Source organism: Heloderma suspectum, chromosome 3 (genome assembly GCF_057233095.1).
Source record: "Heloderma suspectum isolate Gila_16-S chromosome 3, 16-S_ref, whole genome shotgun sequence".
Classification (NCBI taxonomy): Eukaryota; Metazoa; Chordata; class Lepidosauria; order Squamata; family Helodermatidae; genus Heloderma; species Heloderma suspectum.
The window spans coordinates 56,160,371-56,176,616 of NC_139460.1; the positions used below are offsets into that span (position 1 = coordinate 56,160,371).

The 16,246-nt window shown below is 44.6% G+C and overlaps 1 protein-coding gene and 1 long non-coding RNA gene across 2 annotated transcripts in view; one reads left to right on the forward strand and one right to left on the reverse strand.

The window, feature by feature from the left end:
- The window catches only part of LOC146349696 (uncharacterized), a 63,700-nt gene extending 47,654 nt beyond the window's left edge, over nucleotides 1–16,046 (forward strand). Inside the window, exon 3 of the long non-coding RNA XR_014789057.1 lies at nucleotides 12,154–16,046. This is a non-coding gene — a long non-coding RNA (uncharacterized LOC146349696). The remainder of the gene's footprint in view (nucleotides 1–12,153) is intronic.
- MYH15 (myosin heavy chain 15) overlaps nucleotides 1–16,246 on the reverse strand; it is a 102,206-nt gene that overhangs the window by 22,265 nt on the left and 63,695 nt on the right. Inside the window, exons 29-33 of the mRNA XM_084843327.1 lie at nucleotides 12,362–12,488; nucleotides 9,072–9,190; nucleotides 8,184–8,380; nucleotides 5,054–5,403; nucleotides 3,173–3,297 (exon numbers count right to left, since the gene is read on the reverse strand). Coding sequence (XP_084699453.1) covers nucleotides 3,173–3,297; nucleotides 5,054–5,403; nucleotides 8,184–8,380; nucleotides 9,072–9,190; nucleotides 12,362–12,488 — 918 coding nt within the window. The remainder of the gene's footprint in view (nucleotides 1–3,172; nucleotides 3,298–5,053; nucleotides 5,404–8,183; nucleotides 8,381–9,071; nucleotides 9,191–12,361; nucleotides 12,489–16,246) is intronic.

Here is a 16,246-nt window from a genome sequence, read left to right on the forward strand (position 1 = left end):
AACAGATCACAAATGCATGTATTACAACCAATCAGCTAAAGTATCTATGCAATATATATATTATATCAAAATATAACATATATCATGCTCGGCTTTTCAAAGCAGTGGAACGAAACATGCTGTTTCCTCTGCTCTGATAGCAACACCTTTTTATTTGGAGGGGAAATCCCTGCAAAATATAAAATAGCCTAGAAGAAAGAAGAAAGAGGTTACTGAAATGATACAGACAGCTTTATTCAAAGCTTATTTTCAAGTATCAGTGGATTCCAAACATTGCCAGAAGATGAAGGGAGGGAACTATCCCTTTAAAAACACAGATGTGTGTTTTTTAAGTTAGTTCACAAAAATGCCCTTTGTATTCAGTTAACTTGCAATATAAAAAATCATATTCTAGTGCATTGAACTAGCCTTCAGATATCGTAGAAAAAATATAAATACCAGATGGGGAAACCAAGAAGTTTCAGATGCACTTGAGGAAGCAGCCGATGACTTAAAAAAACCCCTCTTTGTTATCTATATTTTCCAAGAACGAAAGTGATTTTGGAGTATAACAGCTTTCCAATACTCACATTATCCTGATGGATATGTTGTAGCACTGCTTTTTACTGTGCAGCGGGTAACTTGAGAATGAGGGTTAGATCTAAAGAACCGCGAGCAGAAGAAAAATCTGCTGCAAACATTCACGCTTGAGTTCGCATTGTTCCTACAAAAGCTAGGATCTATAGCAATTCTCATGCTTCTGCCTGTACAAGTGGTTGCACAAGACAAAAGAACTGCTTTGGATTTAGTTTCACTCTTCTTCCACAGTACTTTTGTGAGAGGAGTGTTTTGCACTTTTGTGCTTTGCACCTCGGATAGTGCTGACTGGTTCTGACTGAAAACCCAGAGCGGCTGACATTGGAGCCGCTACATCTTGGATAGCTTCTTTAGAGTTCTGACTGGTTCTGACTGAACCAGAGCAGATTCACTGCCCCACTGATATCAGAGCCCCAGCCTCCACTGGGTGAAGAAACAACCCTCCGAGGAGTGGAAGATTACCTTACACAGGTACAAAGGCACCTTTGGATCCAACACTTTATTTGCAAATCCTGGCCCAGGCTTCTCCAGCAAAGACTGCTTGCAAAGCCACCAAAGCACTCAGAACAGTTCAACAGTACCACACTTTGTCTTAGGACCAAGACTATGCATGAGGTTGAATGAATCTTTGCATTTAATGTGCAGGTTTTTAAAAAGATGCAAACAGCATCAGATGGGCAGGGTCCTGATAATTATTGGGATTGCAGCAGCCTGGGATGGAGAATTTAAGCCTTTCCTCCCTTGGTGCAGTCAGGAGGAAAATGCCTCCCCTGAAGCTGGCATTTGCACTGGGAGAAAATCCTTTCATTGATACCAGCGGGGATTTCTTCCGATTGCAAGTACCAGCTTCAGAGTAGGGATTTTTCTCTGGACCAGCCCAGGGGACTCCCTTCTCTCCCCTGCTGTGATCCAGGTAATTATCTGCCCCTGCAGCTGATGCTATTTGCATTGTTAAAAACCAGCGCATGAAAGGTAAAGATGCATTTAAGGCCAGGTCTAGTTTGGTCCTTAATGGATACGGCAAGTTAGCTTATCAAGAGACTGATTTTGATCTAGTACAGTTGCTTTTTAAACTCCCAGTGCTAAGCGAACCTTCTCCACATGTATGTGTCTACTATGGAGCCCTGCTGTGTACTGTATATGGCACTGAAGAACAGACCACTTCTGAGGTCTCAGGGTCAAAGTCCACCCAGCTCCAAATGCATGTTTGCATTACATGGCTCTTCTTTAACTCGCCACACAGCAGAGTGGGGTTGAAGGCAATCTGGTTTGGGATCACAGTGCAAAGGGAGGAGGATTTACACACACACACACACACCCTCTGCTGTTTTCCTTTCAGCAGGAAAATGGTATTGTGGGGAATGGGGGAGAGGATTAACCCCCTGTAGCTGCTGTTCATAAAAAATAAAAGAAAGAGAAGCAGAATCCCAATCATGGGATTCAAAGATGTATTTGCATCATGCGTAAATTGACCCACAGGAGCCACTCAGTTCTCCAGAGTGTGATCTGCATGCCAACAACAGTCAACACAATCTAGGAGTGAAGCAGGGATAGGGAACCTCTGGCCCGTAGGCTTGAGGTTCTCTATCAGACCTACGGAGGCTCATGGAACCCCTCCCCCTCCCATAGCCTCTGGAGGCTAGCAAGGGAGAAGAATCTCCACTGTTATCTCTGATGATCAGAGATAACACTGGGGATTTCTGCTAGGATACCACTGTCACAATCCATGCCTCCCTCTGCACAGAGAAAAGCAAAATGGATGGGGCTGGACGATGTCAGGGGTGGGGGGGCTTCTATTTATTACAGCTTGAAAACATCTTCGGTAACGTTCCCACAAGGAACTGGAAAATTGCTTTGGGCCCCACACAGCCTGCAAGTCACCACTTGTCCACCCCTGTCCTGGGGAACAGTCCCAGTTCATGCAGGGCTCTGTTTTGACCTGTTGGGTGGCCTGGTTCCTCCATGCAAACAGAGAACATGTCCCAGAATATACTCAATGTTCCCCTGCAGTTGTTTACTACAGGGCAAGTTTGGCAATGGTGGAAAAACTGCCTTCAGGGAAGCTTGTCTGCTACTCGTTGCCCATTACCTGGGAACCCAAAGATTTCCACGGCTGGAACCACCAACCTAGTCAACTGGGTTTTTCATGAGTGAGCTTCACTCCAAATGTTTCAAAAAACGCATTGCAGTAGCACTCACAGTGGATGCTGGTGGCTCCAGTGTCAGAGGGGCTATCAATGTGCTCTGGGTTTCAGTCGGAACCCTAACAGAGCTATCCAAGGTACTTAGCCCAACCCCCAAATGGGTCCAGCACCTTGGATAGCTCCCTTGGAGTTGTGGCTGCCCCACTGACATCAGAGCCACCAGCCTCCACTGGGCACTAGTATTCCATATTCTCATGGCAAAATAAATTCTTCCCACACAATTTGCAACAAAGACCTGCATGCTTCCCGCAGCCCACCCCTGGCAAGAGTTTGTTGCACATCAAGCAGCCCTTAGGTATCCATTGCTTTGCTCTAGTGTGTGTGCACGTGTTCCAGGGGGAACATGCGGGGACACCAGAAACTACATTCCTTCTTCCATACTTCTCTTTTACCTCAGCTTCTTCCAGGGCTACTTGGACTTCTGATTTTTCTTGCTCAATCTGCTTCTTCATTTTCTCTATCTCATGAAGGGTCTTGTTTCCTTCACTGATCTGGTCAGTTAGATCTGAAATTTCCTCTGAAAGGATTAAAAAAAAAAAAGGCATATAAGACTATAGAGATCTGAAAGTCCTAAAAGCACCAACTTGACAGAGAGAAAGAAATCCTCAAAGCTCTTCCACTTCAAACAATTTCCTTAAAGTTAAAGGATATTCTGAATTATCACAGTGTGCTATTTTATTATGAAAAGTTGCCAGTATACAATGATTAAAGACCATGTTCTGTGGGAGAAGGAAATGCTGAGCATAATGTGTTAATGTACTGCTGTTTAGTGCAACACTACTACTTAGTCTTTAATAATACTTTCAGTGTTTTAATCAGTGGAGGCCGGTGGCTCGGAGGTCAGTGAATCTGCTCCGGGTTTCAGTCAGAAGAACTTGAAAGGAGCTACAGTATCTTGGATAGCTCCTTTCGAGTTCTGACTGGTTCTAACTGAAACTCAAAGTGGATTCACACACACACACACACACACACCCATGACATCTGAGCCACCATCCTCCACTGGTTTTAATATTTTGATATTTTCATTGTTGTATTTATTGTTTGGGTTATTGTTTTATGGTTTTTTTTATTATTCTAAACTGTCCCAAGGGCAACTATCAGCTGGGTGATGTATAAATGTAATGAATGAACAAAGTAATGAATGAATGACATTATAGCCTGACCTGGCTCATAGAAGGAGCCTACTAGATATGACAGAGACATCCATGTTTGCTTATACATGCCTGCCCCATTCACTGATAAACCAGGGGAGGAGGGAATCTTAGCTGACATTAAAAGAGGGTGCAGGGGTAAGAACAGCTGCACCTATCTGGCCTCTCCTCCCTAGGCCTCAGGCTCTTTTCTCCCCAGTCCAGCTCACTTCTGGTATGGGGAGACAAGGGTGGGTGTGCATGTGATTTTGCTCCTATCTCCTGTGCAGCCCTTTTCTTGTTAAAATGAAGCCGTCTGCTCACAGCTTTAGATGTGAATGGGGCAAACGCATCAACAACAAACATGGTTTCCCCCTCTCATGTCTAGTTTGACCTTAACTGTGAACAATCTTACAGAAAAATAGGGTCCACAACGGCATATACAGATTATCAGCTCACACCATGCCTTATTTCATTTTAGCCTCTGCAGGATCGTCCCACTTCATAAGCATGCTGGGCAAACATGATAGCAACTCTTCCTTTATTTGAAGGATTTCTACCCCTCTCTTCAGAAGAAGAAGAAAAAAGGCTCCCAGAGGAGCTTATAAAGATCAGTAATAAGACAGTGTTTGTCCTCAGTGCCTAAAAGATAGGACACGAAAGGAAAACGGATTGGGAGGGAGGAGGGAAAAAGTGAACTCTAGACTAAGTCCGTACATTATGGATGCTAAGGTAACCTTGCTGTGGGAGAGTGAATAGTCAATAGCAGTGCTGCTATCCATTTCCCCATCCCATCCTGTAACTGCTTCCTTTCTAAAAGGTAGGGCTGTATGTCCCCCAGCACAACCTATGTGCCTGTACCACTTCATGATATACGTCCGTGCAATGTTGTCAGTATTTGGGAAAGCACCAGCTGATTTTCACCGGGGAAAGCTAGAGCCTTAGGCTAATAATGAGCCAAGGGGGCTGTCATGAAGAGCTCTTGTCACCCCTCAGATTGAAAGGACTTCAGGAAGAAGCTCTCCTTTCCCATTGATCTCATGCAACGGTGGAGCAAAACCCGAAGAGCCGCGCTCTCGTTTTCTCTGCTGACTCTCTGACTGCCCTTGCTTAATTGCTCCATGCCTTCGGTGCAGGGCCTACCTTGGAGATTCTTGTTTTCCCTTTTTAAGGTCTCCAGGTTGTCCAGGCTTTCTTCATATGCGTTCTTCAGTTTGAATAACTCAGTGCTGAGGCTTCGGGCTTCCTTCTGGGCACCTTCGAGCTCTGCTTGGGACTCCTCGTACTTCTGTTTCCACTCAGAGATAATCCGGTCAAAATTGCGCTGTTTCTTGTCCAGGGCCCCTGCTGCCGAGTTGGCCTTTTCCAAATCAATCATCATGTCCTCCAGCTCATTCTGCAGCCTGTGCTTGGTCTTCTCCAGAGATGAGCACTTGGCATTGGCTGCTTCAATGGCTTCCTCAGCTTCTTGGAGACGGGCTGCCAACTTTTTCCTAACAGAAAAGATATGCAATACAGTGGAATAAAGTGCAAGAAAAGTGCAATAAAGTGGCCTGTAAGAAAAAAAGTTCTAGTGACTCCCAAAATTGAAGCACTGTAGCTTTCATTGAGTAGCATAGTTACTTATTTGCTTCCTCATTTGCTATTTGTGGAAGGCCCTTCCCAGAGAGGCTCGACTGACGCCTACATTCAGTGCCAGGTGAAGATCTTCTTAGAGCCTTTCTACATGCGGCTTTTATTCTGCCCTCGTGATTGCTCACTCATGGTAGTTTGTGGGTCCTTTCCATGATGTTGTCATCCTCCAGGGCCTCTCCTGTGATTTGCAACCATTATTGTGGGCTTTTTTCCTAACAAGGAAAGTCTGGTATTATTTAGAAATGGTGGAATGAAAGTCTTGTGTAAGTGTGTAATTCCACTATACCATAGCACCATCTAGTGGCTGTATAATGAAACATATAGAAAGGCAGAGAAAGAAAACCCCAGAGAAAAGCACATGTAAAGGAGCCAATCTTAATCCCACAAAGAATCTGGAAGCAGAAGCCTCAGTAAAGGTGCAGGATGAAAGCTTCATGTAGAAATGATCTTATTTTTCCAGGCTTTTTAGCCCTTCAGTTTTGTTTTTTGTTGTGATTTTAGATCTTTACACTGTTGCTGGCTTTTGCTGTAGTTTTTGCTCTGGTTTTATCTGTTTTAAATTTTTAGGGGTTTTATGTTTGGGGCAGTATCCCATACTACCCATGCACTAGTGGGACCTACCACTAGTGCAACAGAAAATGAGTGGTTCCCAAAGCAATAGGAAATTAGTAGAAATGCTCATTTCTAGAAGGGCACAGATCAGCAGAACTTGCAGGAGGAAACTACTGACTAGTCCCATTCGCAAAGTGAGCACTTTTACTCATTTCCAGGGTTACTTTTAGAACTGGTAATTCCCCATTGCACAAGTGGTGGGCCCCGCAACCAGAGTGGAACCAGAGGGGGCAGAGCAGCAGTACTGGATCCTGCCTTGTGTTTAATCATGTTGTATTTTATGGCTCTAATTTTTGTGAGCCGCCCAGAGAGCTTTGGCAATTGGGTGGCATACGAATGTAATAAATAAATAAATAGATTTATATACCACCGTTGTGCCAAAGCGTTCATGGTGGTTTACAACTTAAAACAGTGACTTACAACTTAAGAGACGTGATACAAAATGGAAAAAGGGTGGGGGAAGAATGAGGAAAATATAAGTGGATTCAGCTACCAGCTCTTTCATAATGTTACATAATGCAGTTACATAGTAGAACTGCGACAGACAGTTCTGGGCCAAGAGGAAACAAATGGCCATTTGTCCTAGCCAGGCTGATGGAGGGGCCCTTGCTGTGCAGCCAAAGGGAACAGCGACTGATGTCTTGGGTGGTTGGAGCAAAATAGCAGCTGGCACCAGGTAAGGGAGGACCTGCACTGTCTCGCCTCTCCCTCTGACGCATCCAGAGGGAAAGGCTGCTGACTGAACCATACTTCTTATGCTTTTGGGGCACCAAGAGTGTGTCCTAGGCCAGCACAAAACATTTTGCTGTCCAGAGGGGCTGCGTCCAGAGAAAAATGGCATTTCGCAGAGAATGCTGAGGTGCTTCCTTTGAATTGTGTGCTGCTGTGTTGTGCCTCTCCAACCATGCAGTGGAGCCATTTAGACCTGCAAAGTGTCCTGGGCTGGCCCAGGGCACCATGCAGCATTGCAGAAGAGGCTGGAGGTACAATTGTGTACAATCCAATAATTGTATTCCAGATGAGATTGCAACGGATCCTTGGTGCACCCCTCAGATCTCATGTTGCTTCAGTGGCCCGAGGGATACCTTGAGTTGCTTGTGCAGTTGCGCTAGGTGCATCTGGGTGATGCTCTGTCTTAGAGCCTTTTTACGTGAGGCTTATATTGTGCGCTCGTGATTGCTCACTCATGGTAGTTTGTGGGTCCTTTATACAATGTCGCCATCCTCCAGGGCCTCTCCTGCTCTTCGCAATTATCATCGCATTTTTCCCTAACAAGGGAAGTCTGATACTATTTAGAAAACACCTTATAAAGCCCTGTCTAATTGTGCCTTTCTGCTGTACCACAGTGCCATCTAGTGGTTGTATAATGAAACATATAGAAAAGTAAACCCCCAGAAAAAAGCACGCATAAAGGAGCCGCACTTAATCCTGCAAAGAATCCAGAAGCAGAAGCCCCAGTAAAGGTGCATCATAAAAGCCTCATGTATGTATGCCCTACAGCTCTAAGCCACTGTATGAAAAAAAAACCCGGTCCTAATAAAAGCAGGGATAATGTGGCACAGGAGAATTTGCACCCACATTATCTCTGGCTTATCTGCAGGATATCTCCAGATCTGCACTTCAGTCAGGTAGGAGCCAGCCCAGGCTGAAGACAGGTTTATATTTATGAACAGGATGGACATCCAAAAGGTAGAAATTATGGTGCCAGGGAAACTCATCTAGGGATAGAGTTCCATAACTGGGGAGCCATCATAGAAGAGGTGCTGTCTCTGAAGACAGGGGCACCTGGAGAAGAGCCTTGGGGAATATTTCAATTGATGATGGGCAGGTTCATATGGGTTCTCCTCCTGGATCACTACAGATAAGCTCAATTGCCATAAGAAATAGCTGGGTAATGTGCCCAGGTTGTGACATATAAGCAGCTCTCAGCACCTTGAGAGCCTGCACGCCACTTGTGACGGGGGCTGTCACCGTTTTTCAAAGGGATGCACATGGAAACATAGGAAGCAACCTTGATCTATCTTACTTGGCATCTTCCAGCTCCTCGGTCCTTTGGATAGCATCAGTTTCATATTTAGTTCTCCACTGTGCCACTTCCGCATTCCCCTTGGAGAGAGCCCTCTGCAGCTCCGCCTTAGCTTCTTGCTCCTCCTCAAACTGCTCACGCAGAAGGTCACAGTCATGGCGGGCTGCTTGCAGAGCATGAGCCAAAGCATTTTTGGACTGCAGGACAGGAAGGAAGGCTGTATTAAGCACACACCATGGTGGGCAAGGCAGCTGTTGCTGGAACTAGCAGGCACGTAACCAATTCTTGTGGTGCGTTCACAATCTTGGCTCTCCATTTCTTTACTCAATACCAGGACTGGTCCAAGACATTTTGCTGCCTGAAGCAGAGTAGCAAATGCTCCCCCCCCATCCCACATGCACCCAAATCAGGGTGCATAGGAGCACAGTACCCAAAGCCAGGCAAGTTACTTTGGCACATCAGGCAGAAAATCCCACAAGCACCTCTCCCCATACCTGGCAGTAAAAATATAATGATAACTAATTAAATAGCTAACAATTTCTGGCTCTTTTATGACATGCAAAATCTGTTGCCTGAAGCGGCCGGCTCACTCTGCCTAATGGTAGGGCTGGCCCTGCTCAGTACTCTCATCTGTTGCCTTGGCTCTCTCAAGCCTTAATAACAACCATGGCCTCTCCCAGTCATATTGGTACTATAATCCCTGAAATTCTGCATTTTACTGATACTTATGGAGTAAGACAAACCCCCAGCTAGTGTGAATCAGTGCAAATCTGTCGCACTGACTTCAGGGATGCAGTTCTGTACCAGCTTAAGGACAAGATCTTAAAAACTGAGTCGTCATTTCATGCTGACTCAAAATCATGTTGGGATACTTAATCAAAGCATTACCTTGGTCTCTTCCTCCAACTGCCTTTTAAGTTCATCTATTTGTTGAGTGAAAGACAACTTCCCTCGGGAAAGTTGGTTTATAAGTGATTCTTTCTCTTCCAGCTGTCTTGTAAATTCACCTGCCGGAGGGTTATCACAAAAGGATAATGAGTGTGAGCTTCTTGTGGTAGGGAAGGAGGGGGCAGAGGACTCTGCTACCGGAGGCAAATACACCATCAGTTCTGCTTAAATGAAAGTAACACTAGAGGCCCCTTTGCCCTTGAGGCACACAGGGGTGGTTGGAGGAAATAGATTGGGGATTTTATGGTTCAGGCCATGCCCGGGATGGGCCTCATTTCACCAAAGCCAGGATTATATGAGGCATCCTACAAAATTTTCTGGACCTAATGAAAGGCACTTGATGGCAGGCTAAAAAGATGCACAACAGTTTCACCCATGAGGGTTCATGATTAGGGATGTACAAAAGTCACTTACCTTTTCGACAGAGTGATTCGTGGTGGGGGGGAGGTGCTCTGCACCTCCCCCCGAAATCCTAATCTGGCCAGCTCCGCTCTGCGGACATTCCGCGGAGCCGCCGGCCGGGGCCACCCGCAGCTGGACATCCGCCGCTGGGCAGCCTGCAAGCAACCCCCCCAAAAAAAACAGCGTACGCAAATGGTGGTGGCTACAGCGGCTGCCATTTGCGTTCCCTTTTTTTCGCCGTTTGAGCCTACGTAAATATTTACGTAAGCTATTACGGAGAAGAAAAAGGAGAACGCAAATAGCATAGTGGGCGCCATTTGCATTCCTTTCCCCCCCACCATTTTAGCCTACGTAAATATTTACGTAAGCTATTACAGTGGGGGGGGGGGAAGGAACGCAAATAGTGCCCACTACTCTATTTGCATTCCCCTTTTTTTTTCCCCGTAATAGCTTATATAAATATTTATGTAGGCTAAAACAGCAAAAAAAAGGGAACTCAAATGGTGGCCGCCATAGCCACCACCATTTGCATATGCTGTTGTGTTTTTTTTTAGTTTGCCATGATAGGCTACGTAAATACTTACGTAGCCTATCATGGCTTCCGCAGGGACGCAAATGACGTAGCCTATCATGGCTATAATGAAGAAGCGAATGGCGGCCGTAGATGTGGCCGCCATTCGCAAAGCAGCGCGAACGGCACCAGGTAAGTGTCCTGTCCCGCGCGCCTTTCACAGGTGGGGGCGGGGGGCTTCGTTCCGCCACGGATTTCGGGGGGCCAAATGCACTGTCATTCAGCCTCACCGAAATCCGTGGCGGAATTCTCTGACATCCCTATTCATGATGCTCTTGCATCAGACAGGTGTGCAATGCAAATATAAAGCCGACATGGTCCAGATGCTTACAAGTTCCTGCTACAAATGCCTCTCCTCTGGTTATCTTCTGTATGAATACTGAAACAATGTAAGCAAAAATAGCAGGAGATATGCTGGAGTGGCCAGGTGTCCTACCCTACATAGGACAGTCCTCCATTTTGGAGAGGGGGCAGAGGACAGTCCACTATTTGAAGCTGTCCTCTAACTAAAGAGCTGCCGGGTTTAAAGTCAAAGAACCATAAAGAGGGAGAGCAGGCAGGGGCCTTGAAGCTTTAGCACCTGCACAGCAGACTGAACAGCAAGCACACAAGTCACCTGGGTCAGTCTTCTCCACTATGGTGAGATGTATTGTATTGTTCTTTAAATTGTAGTTACTATTTCTAAATGTGCACCTGTACATACACATTTGCATATGCAAGTGAGTAGGGAATGACGAGTGCACAATAAATGCCTTGTGTAGAAAAGCTCTTTATTACTGGACACACTTGGAAGTACATATACATAGAACTGTTTGTCAGTCCTCTGTTTAACTACATATATGTACCTACAAGTAGGGGTGTCGGAGAAATCCTCAACGGAATCAAATGAGTTTGGATTTCTATGAATCTGACCTGTAGATTCCACAACAGACCGGCTTTTCCTGAGTTGCACAGATTCTGCAGACTTGAGGACTGGTGTTTTTTTTACTTTTCCGGAATTTTATGCAAATTTCGTTGTAGAAAGATACATAAAATAGAAAAAAAAACACTAGCTGAAAATGCACATTTATTCCATAGGCTAAAGCATGAAAATGTGCATTTGGGGGGATATGTACGGGAGGGGGGGATTTGCACATTTTCGCAAGTGAGAACTTGTGCAAATTCAGGAAATTGGGAAAAAATCTGATTCCGTCAATGAGCAGACGACAGAATGACAGGCAGCTGACAATCTGCAAAATGTAGACGGAACGGATTTTACAAAATCCGTACATCCCTAGCTACAAGTGGGACCTGAAATAAAATTTTGCAATATGGAGAGCTGCCATTCAGGACTGTAGACCCTCCATTCCATTCCCCATCCCCAATTTTCTACGCCCCCTTCCCAATGTCCTGCCTGTGATTTTTAAGTATGCTGCAGCATTTCACTATGGCTGCAGAGCCAGGTTTAAATGAAAAGGGAGGACGGGAAAAGCTGCTTATTTCTCTCCTCTTCCCACAAATCTGCCAGCATAATTTCAAATTAGATTTTTTTAAATGGATAGGTGCTTGTCTAATAGCCGGATGTGCTGATAGTGTGGCAAGTTGGTCAACCGCTTTATTGCCTCAGTCCTAATATGTTCTCAGTGGAAGCTGGTGGCTCCAATGTCAGAGGAATCTGCTCTGAGTTTCAGTCAAAACCAGTCAGAACTCTAAAGGAGCTATCCTTCAGAGCTCTGACCAGTTCTGACTGAAACCCAGGGTCCTAAGTCACTGCCCCACTGATGTAGGAGCCACCAGCCTTCACTGCCAGGAACCTAACAAAGGAATATCATCCCCTCAGGAAAAAAAGTTGGGATAAGATTATGGAAAGCATTCCTTGCAAGTGGAACCTGAAAGAGTCCTGGCTGAGCAATGAATAGTGTATGTGAGTGTTTGTGGGAAGAAGAATACATTGTGCACCAGGAATGCCCAAAATCCAGTGCAAATCAGCAGCAGTTGTAGTAACACCAGTAGATGTTGGGAGTTACCCTGATATGTAACCATGAATGTGGTCCTTCTTTCCCCACACAGCAACACTCGGGCAGGAATATAAGAAGATGGCCAGAAAACCAGATGGAAAGGTAGAAGCAATGGAACAGTAGATTAAATGGATCAGTTCAAGAGGACAAAGAGAGGCAGGAGCAACGAAGGGAACGGATATTGTACATGCAAACAAACATAAAGCGTCTTAGGTTGCACCCTCATTTCCTATGTTTATAACAGTGGTTTTCCACCTTACCATTCTCAGTTTGCAGCTTTCCTCTTTGGGTACTGAGGTCATTCACTAAACGGGTCATCTCATCCACTTTGGTCTTTGCCTCATTGAGATGGTCTTCAAAAGTGCGGCAGAGTTTCTCCGCATTTGCCTAATGTAGTTGGGACAAAGGTAATCAAACGTCATCCCAATCAAAGTGCATTGCTCCCTTCATCTGTCCATTAAAAGGTCAACCTCTGACAATAATACACAACATTAACGACACGCTTGTTCTACATAAGGACCAATAAAAAGAAGAAGAGTTTCTGCCAGGGGCGTGCCAGGAGATAGATATAGATATGTATACGTGTGTGTGTGTGTGTATGTCTTATTCTATTATATATCTAATTCATTTTATTGGAAGGAATAATAGAAGCATACTCCTTTCATTGTGTCCTACAGTGTCAGCCTAAGACATTGTTCCGTCTGAAGCAAAGGACAAGATAGCACCACCACCCTGCATTCCACATATAGAAGGTGTCCAGACTGGTGATTGGATCTTATTTCAACACTGGTAATGGGACAGCATCCTCCACTGCACCTGTGGGCAGACTAGCTTAGGGAACACAGGGCAGGTTCTGTGGCATGCACAGCTTTGTCTTCCAACATTCCACCAGACAGGCCGCTCAACAAGATCAGCCTCGGATGGCCTTCTCTCTGTCCCATCAGCCAGGACAGCTAGGCTGGTGAAGATGAGGGAGAGGGCCTTCTCTGTGGTGGCCCCCACTCTGTGGAACTCCCTCCCTAGGGAACTCTGCCATGCTCCCCCTTTAATGAGCTTCCACCACACATTGAAAACTTGGTTGTTCAGGCAGGCATTTGGAGTGAGCTAGGGAAATTTTAAAATGATGTTTTAATGTGTAATTTTATTGTTTATAAACTGTTTGTATTATTGTACGTTGCCCAGAGTGGCCGGGTGACTGGCCAGATGGGCAATTAAGAAATTTAATTAATAAATAAAAAATAAATAAATTCTCCCCAGCATCTTTGCCCTAAGGCAGCTGCCTCACTCTGCCTAATGGAAGGGCTGGCCTTGGTGCACTGCAATTTTGAAATACCATTTTTTAAAATATAGTTTCACACAAATACATGCATAGCCTTTTGTTCTTTCTCACAAACACACATCCAATTTGCTTCAACTATATTTTCTATTCTGACAACAGCCACACAAACATAATTTTCCACAGACTCGCACTTAGTCTTTTACCGGAGTCATACAAACACACAAATACCCCACAAAACTACCATATGATAGTGGGTGGCAAATGGAAGGGAATCAGTCATTTAATTCATAGCTTTGAATTATTGATCTGCATTTATGTGATGGGGAAAACCTCACATTGATTTAAACAAAATTATACATCTGTGAGCCATAAACACATGCTTCTTAACAGATACCTCTAAGTAGTGGGGGGGGGGGGGCAGAATTAAATATCCCGAGAGGAATATTTTACCATTCTTTTCTAGATCATTTATTAAAGATAAGTATGATGGAAGCTTTTGAAAGACCATAATGTGAAAAACATATTCCATCTTCATCCCCCATCCCACCCCCGCAAATCAGTAGAAGATACTAGCTTTAGCTTTCTGTATAAGAACAGTTTTATTTTCAAAGGGTTGCTTTTTATATAACAAACTATCTGCTAATAACTACTTACTTACACCAGAAAAATATGTAGGGAAATAGAGTGGCAATGTTCAAATGCCTCTACCATGTGCATTGGTCTTCAAACATTTTTGATCGCGCACCCCTATCAGTAAAAAAAAATTGAGCACTCGCCCCAATATATGTATATTTAGTCATTAATGATATACATGTACTACTGTACTAATACATTATGTACATTGTAAAACATCCACAAAAAATAGAAATGAAAAAGGATGAGATGAAGATGAAAGACAATATTTTTTAAAAATATATATTTTATTCAATAATGGTACAAAACCCCTTTTTGCTCTCACTAATTTCTTTTATTAATAATAACTTTTTTTAGTGAGAGCAATGTGATTGAACATGCTTCATTATTTTTGAAAATCTTTGTTTAGCACTTTGTGATACAACGATTGGAATGTCTGGTTCTAAGTTCAGTTTATTCTGATACTTGGTTTTAATGGCTGTCATAGCTGAAAAAGACACCTCACAAAGATAAGTAGATCCAAATGGAAGAAGTGCATCTTTGCTGTGCTTACTAAATCATAATACTCATTTTTCAATCTCATCCACCAATTATGCAAAGGTTTTTGTTGAAATTCAGCTAGTAAATTTCCATCTTCCCTGATGTCAATCTGTTATTCTTGCAAACTAATCGGAAGGTGTCGCATTTTTATATTTTTAACAAATGGGTTCAAAACTCACTGAAACTCTTAGTTGGGAAGATTTTTAAACAGGCTAAAAAATTCTGTTTCCAAGTTTTTGAAGTGCGCAGATGTGAGAGTTTTTATAGGTGACACACTTAGATTGTTTTTGGCGACAAAATCACATACTGATGGAAACATTTCCAAACATCCATTTTCAAAATGCTCTCTCCATAGCATGAGTTCCTTCGAAAAGCAGTTACTTTCTCACTCATTGTTAAAATGGCAGCTTTACCTTGAAGGGACAGATTAAGTGTGTTTTTTCTCGAAAATATCTTCTAGATAGCATACTACTGACAGCCACTTGTCGTCACAGAAAAGGTAAGGAAATTTGGAACAAATTTGCTCTCCTTCGGCAGGATGGCAACTGCTCCAGTGCTGTGGCTGAGCAAGCAACTGCGTCTTCCTCTGCCGTGCCTGGCAGAGACTGGCTCAGTTGCTCTCAGTGGCTGGGGCAGAGACAGGATAGGACCATTGCTGAGAGAAAAATGGCATGGAGTTTCCTGCTCAGCTCCAGTCCCATCCTGCTGCCTCCGCCACCTCCATCATTGCACATAATCACAGTGTCAGGGGCGCCCTTGCTGCCTTCAGTAATCCTCAAGTAGCTAGAATCAACACGCAGATAAAAGAGCTCTTTCCCAAGGCTTTATTTCCATTCAACCTAATGATGCTTACAGATGCTAATTGCCTGAGCCTAAGTGGAAAACTGAAAGGAACAGCCTACCAGGAGATTCTAGCCTTAAGGAATCAGTTGGTCTCCATTTGGAGGAAAAGCACAGCAACCTGCTGAACTCAAGGAGTAGGAGGGGAGAGTCCACCCCTTTCCCATGGGGCATTGGGGCGCAGCTGTTGTCACACCAAGCGGGCTGAGTACCTCCTCTTGGCGCCCGCAACTTGCCAGTTGTCTCTGTGCCTTGCATCTAGAAGCTCAATTTGTCCCTCCCTCTCCCTGCCAGGGTCACTGTCGCTCTCAGGAATGTGAGCAGGGAGGGGCTCTCCCTCCAGCTGCACCTCTGAGAGATGAGTGGGTTCTTCTCCCACAGATTGTATCTCTTCTTCAGAATCAGAACTGGTTTGGGACTCTATGAGCTCAGATCCAACCCTGACAGGCAGCTCGTTGGGATAGCAGGAGGCTTCTCAATTATCAGACAGCTTGCGCACCCCAATGGATTGTCTTGCACACCCCTTGGGATGTGCGCATCCAACTTTGGTGACCACTGGTCTAAACACTTGGAGCCTTTGCACTAGTGGCAGCAGGTGACTCCAGTCCGGAGGGGCTGTGATTATGTTCAGGTTTAGTGATCACCAGCCGTAATTCTAACAGTGCTATCCAAGGTGCTGAACCATTTGGGGGATGGGGTACAGCACCATGGATAGCACTTTAAGGGGTTTGGCTGGTGGTAACTAATAACCTGAATGGAATCACAGCCCCTCCAGAACTGGAATAACCAGCCACCACTGCCTTGCACAGTACTTTCTTCCTCTTGCTCTTCTTCTACATTTCTGTACTGCCCA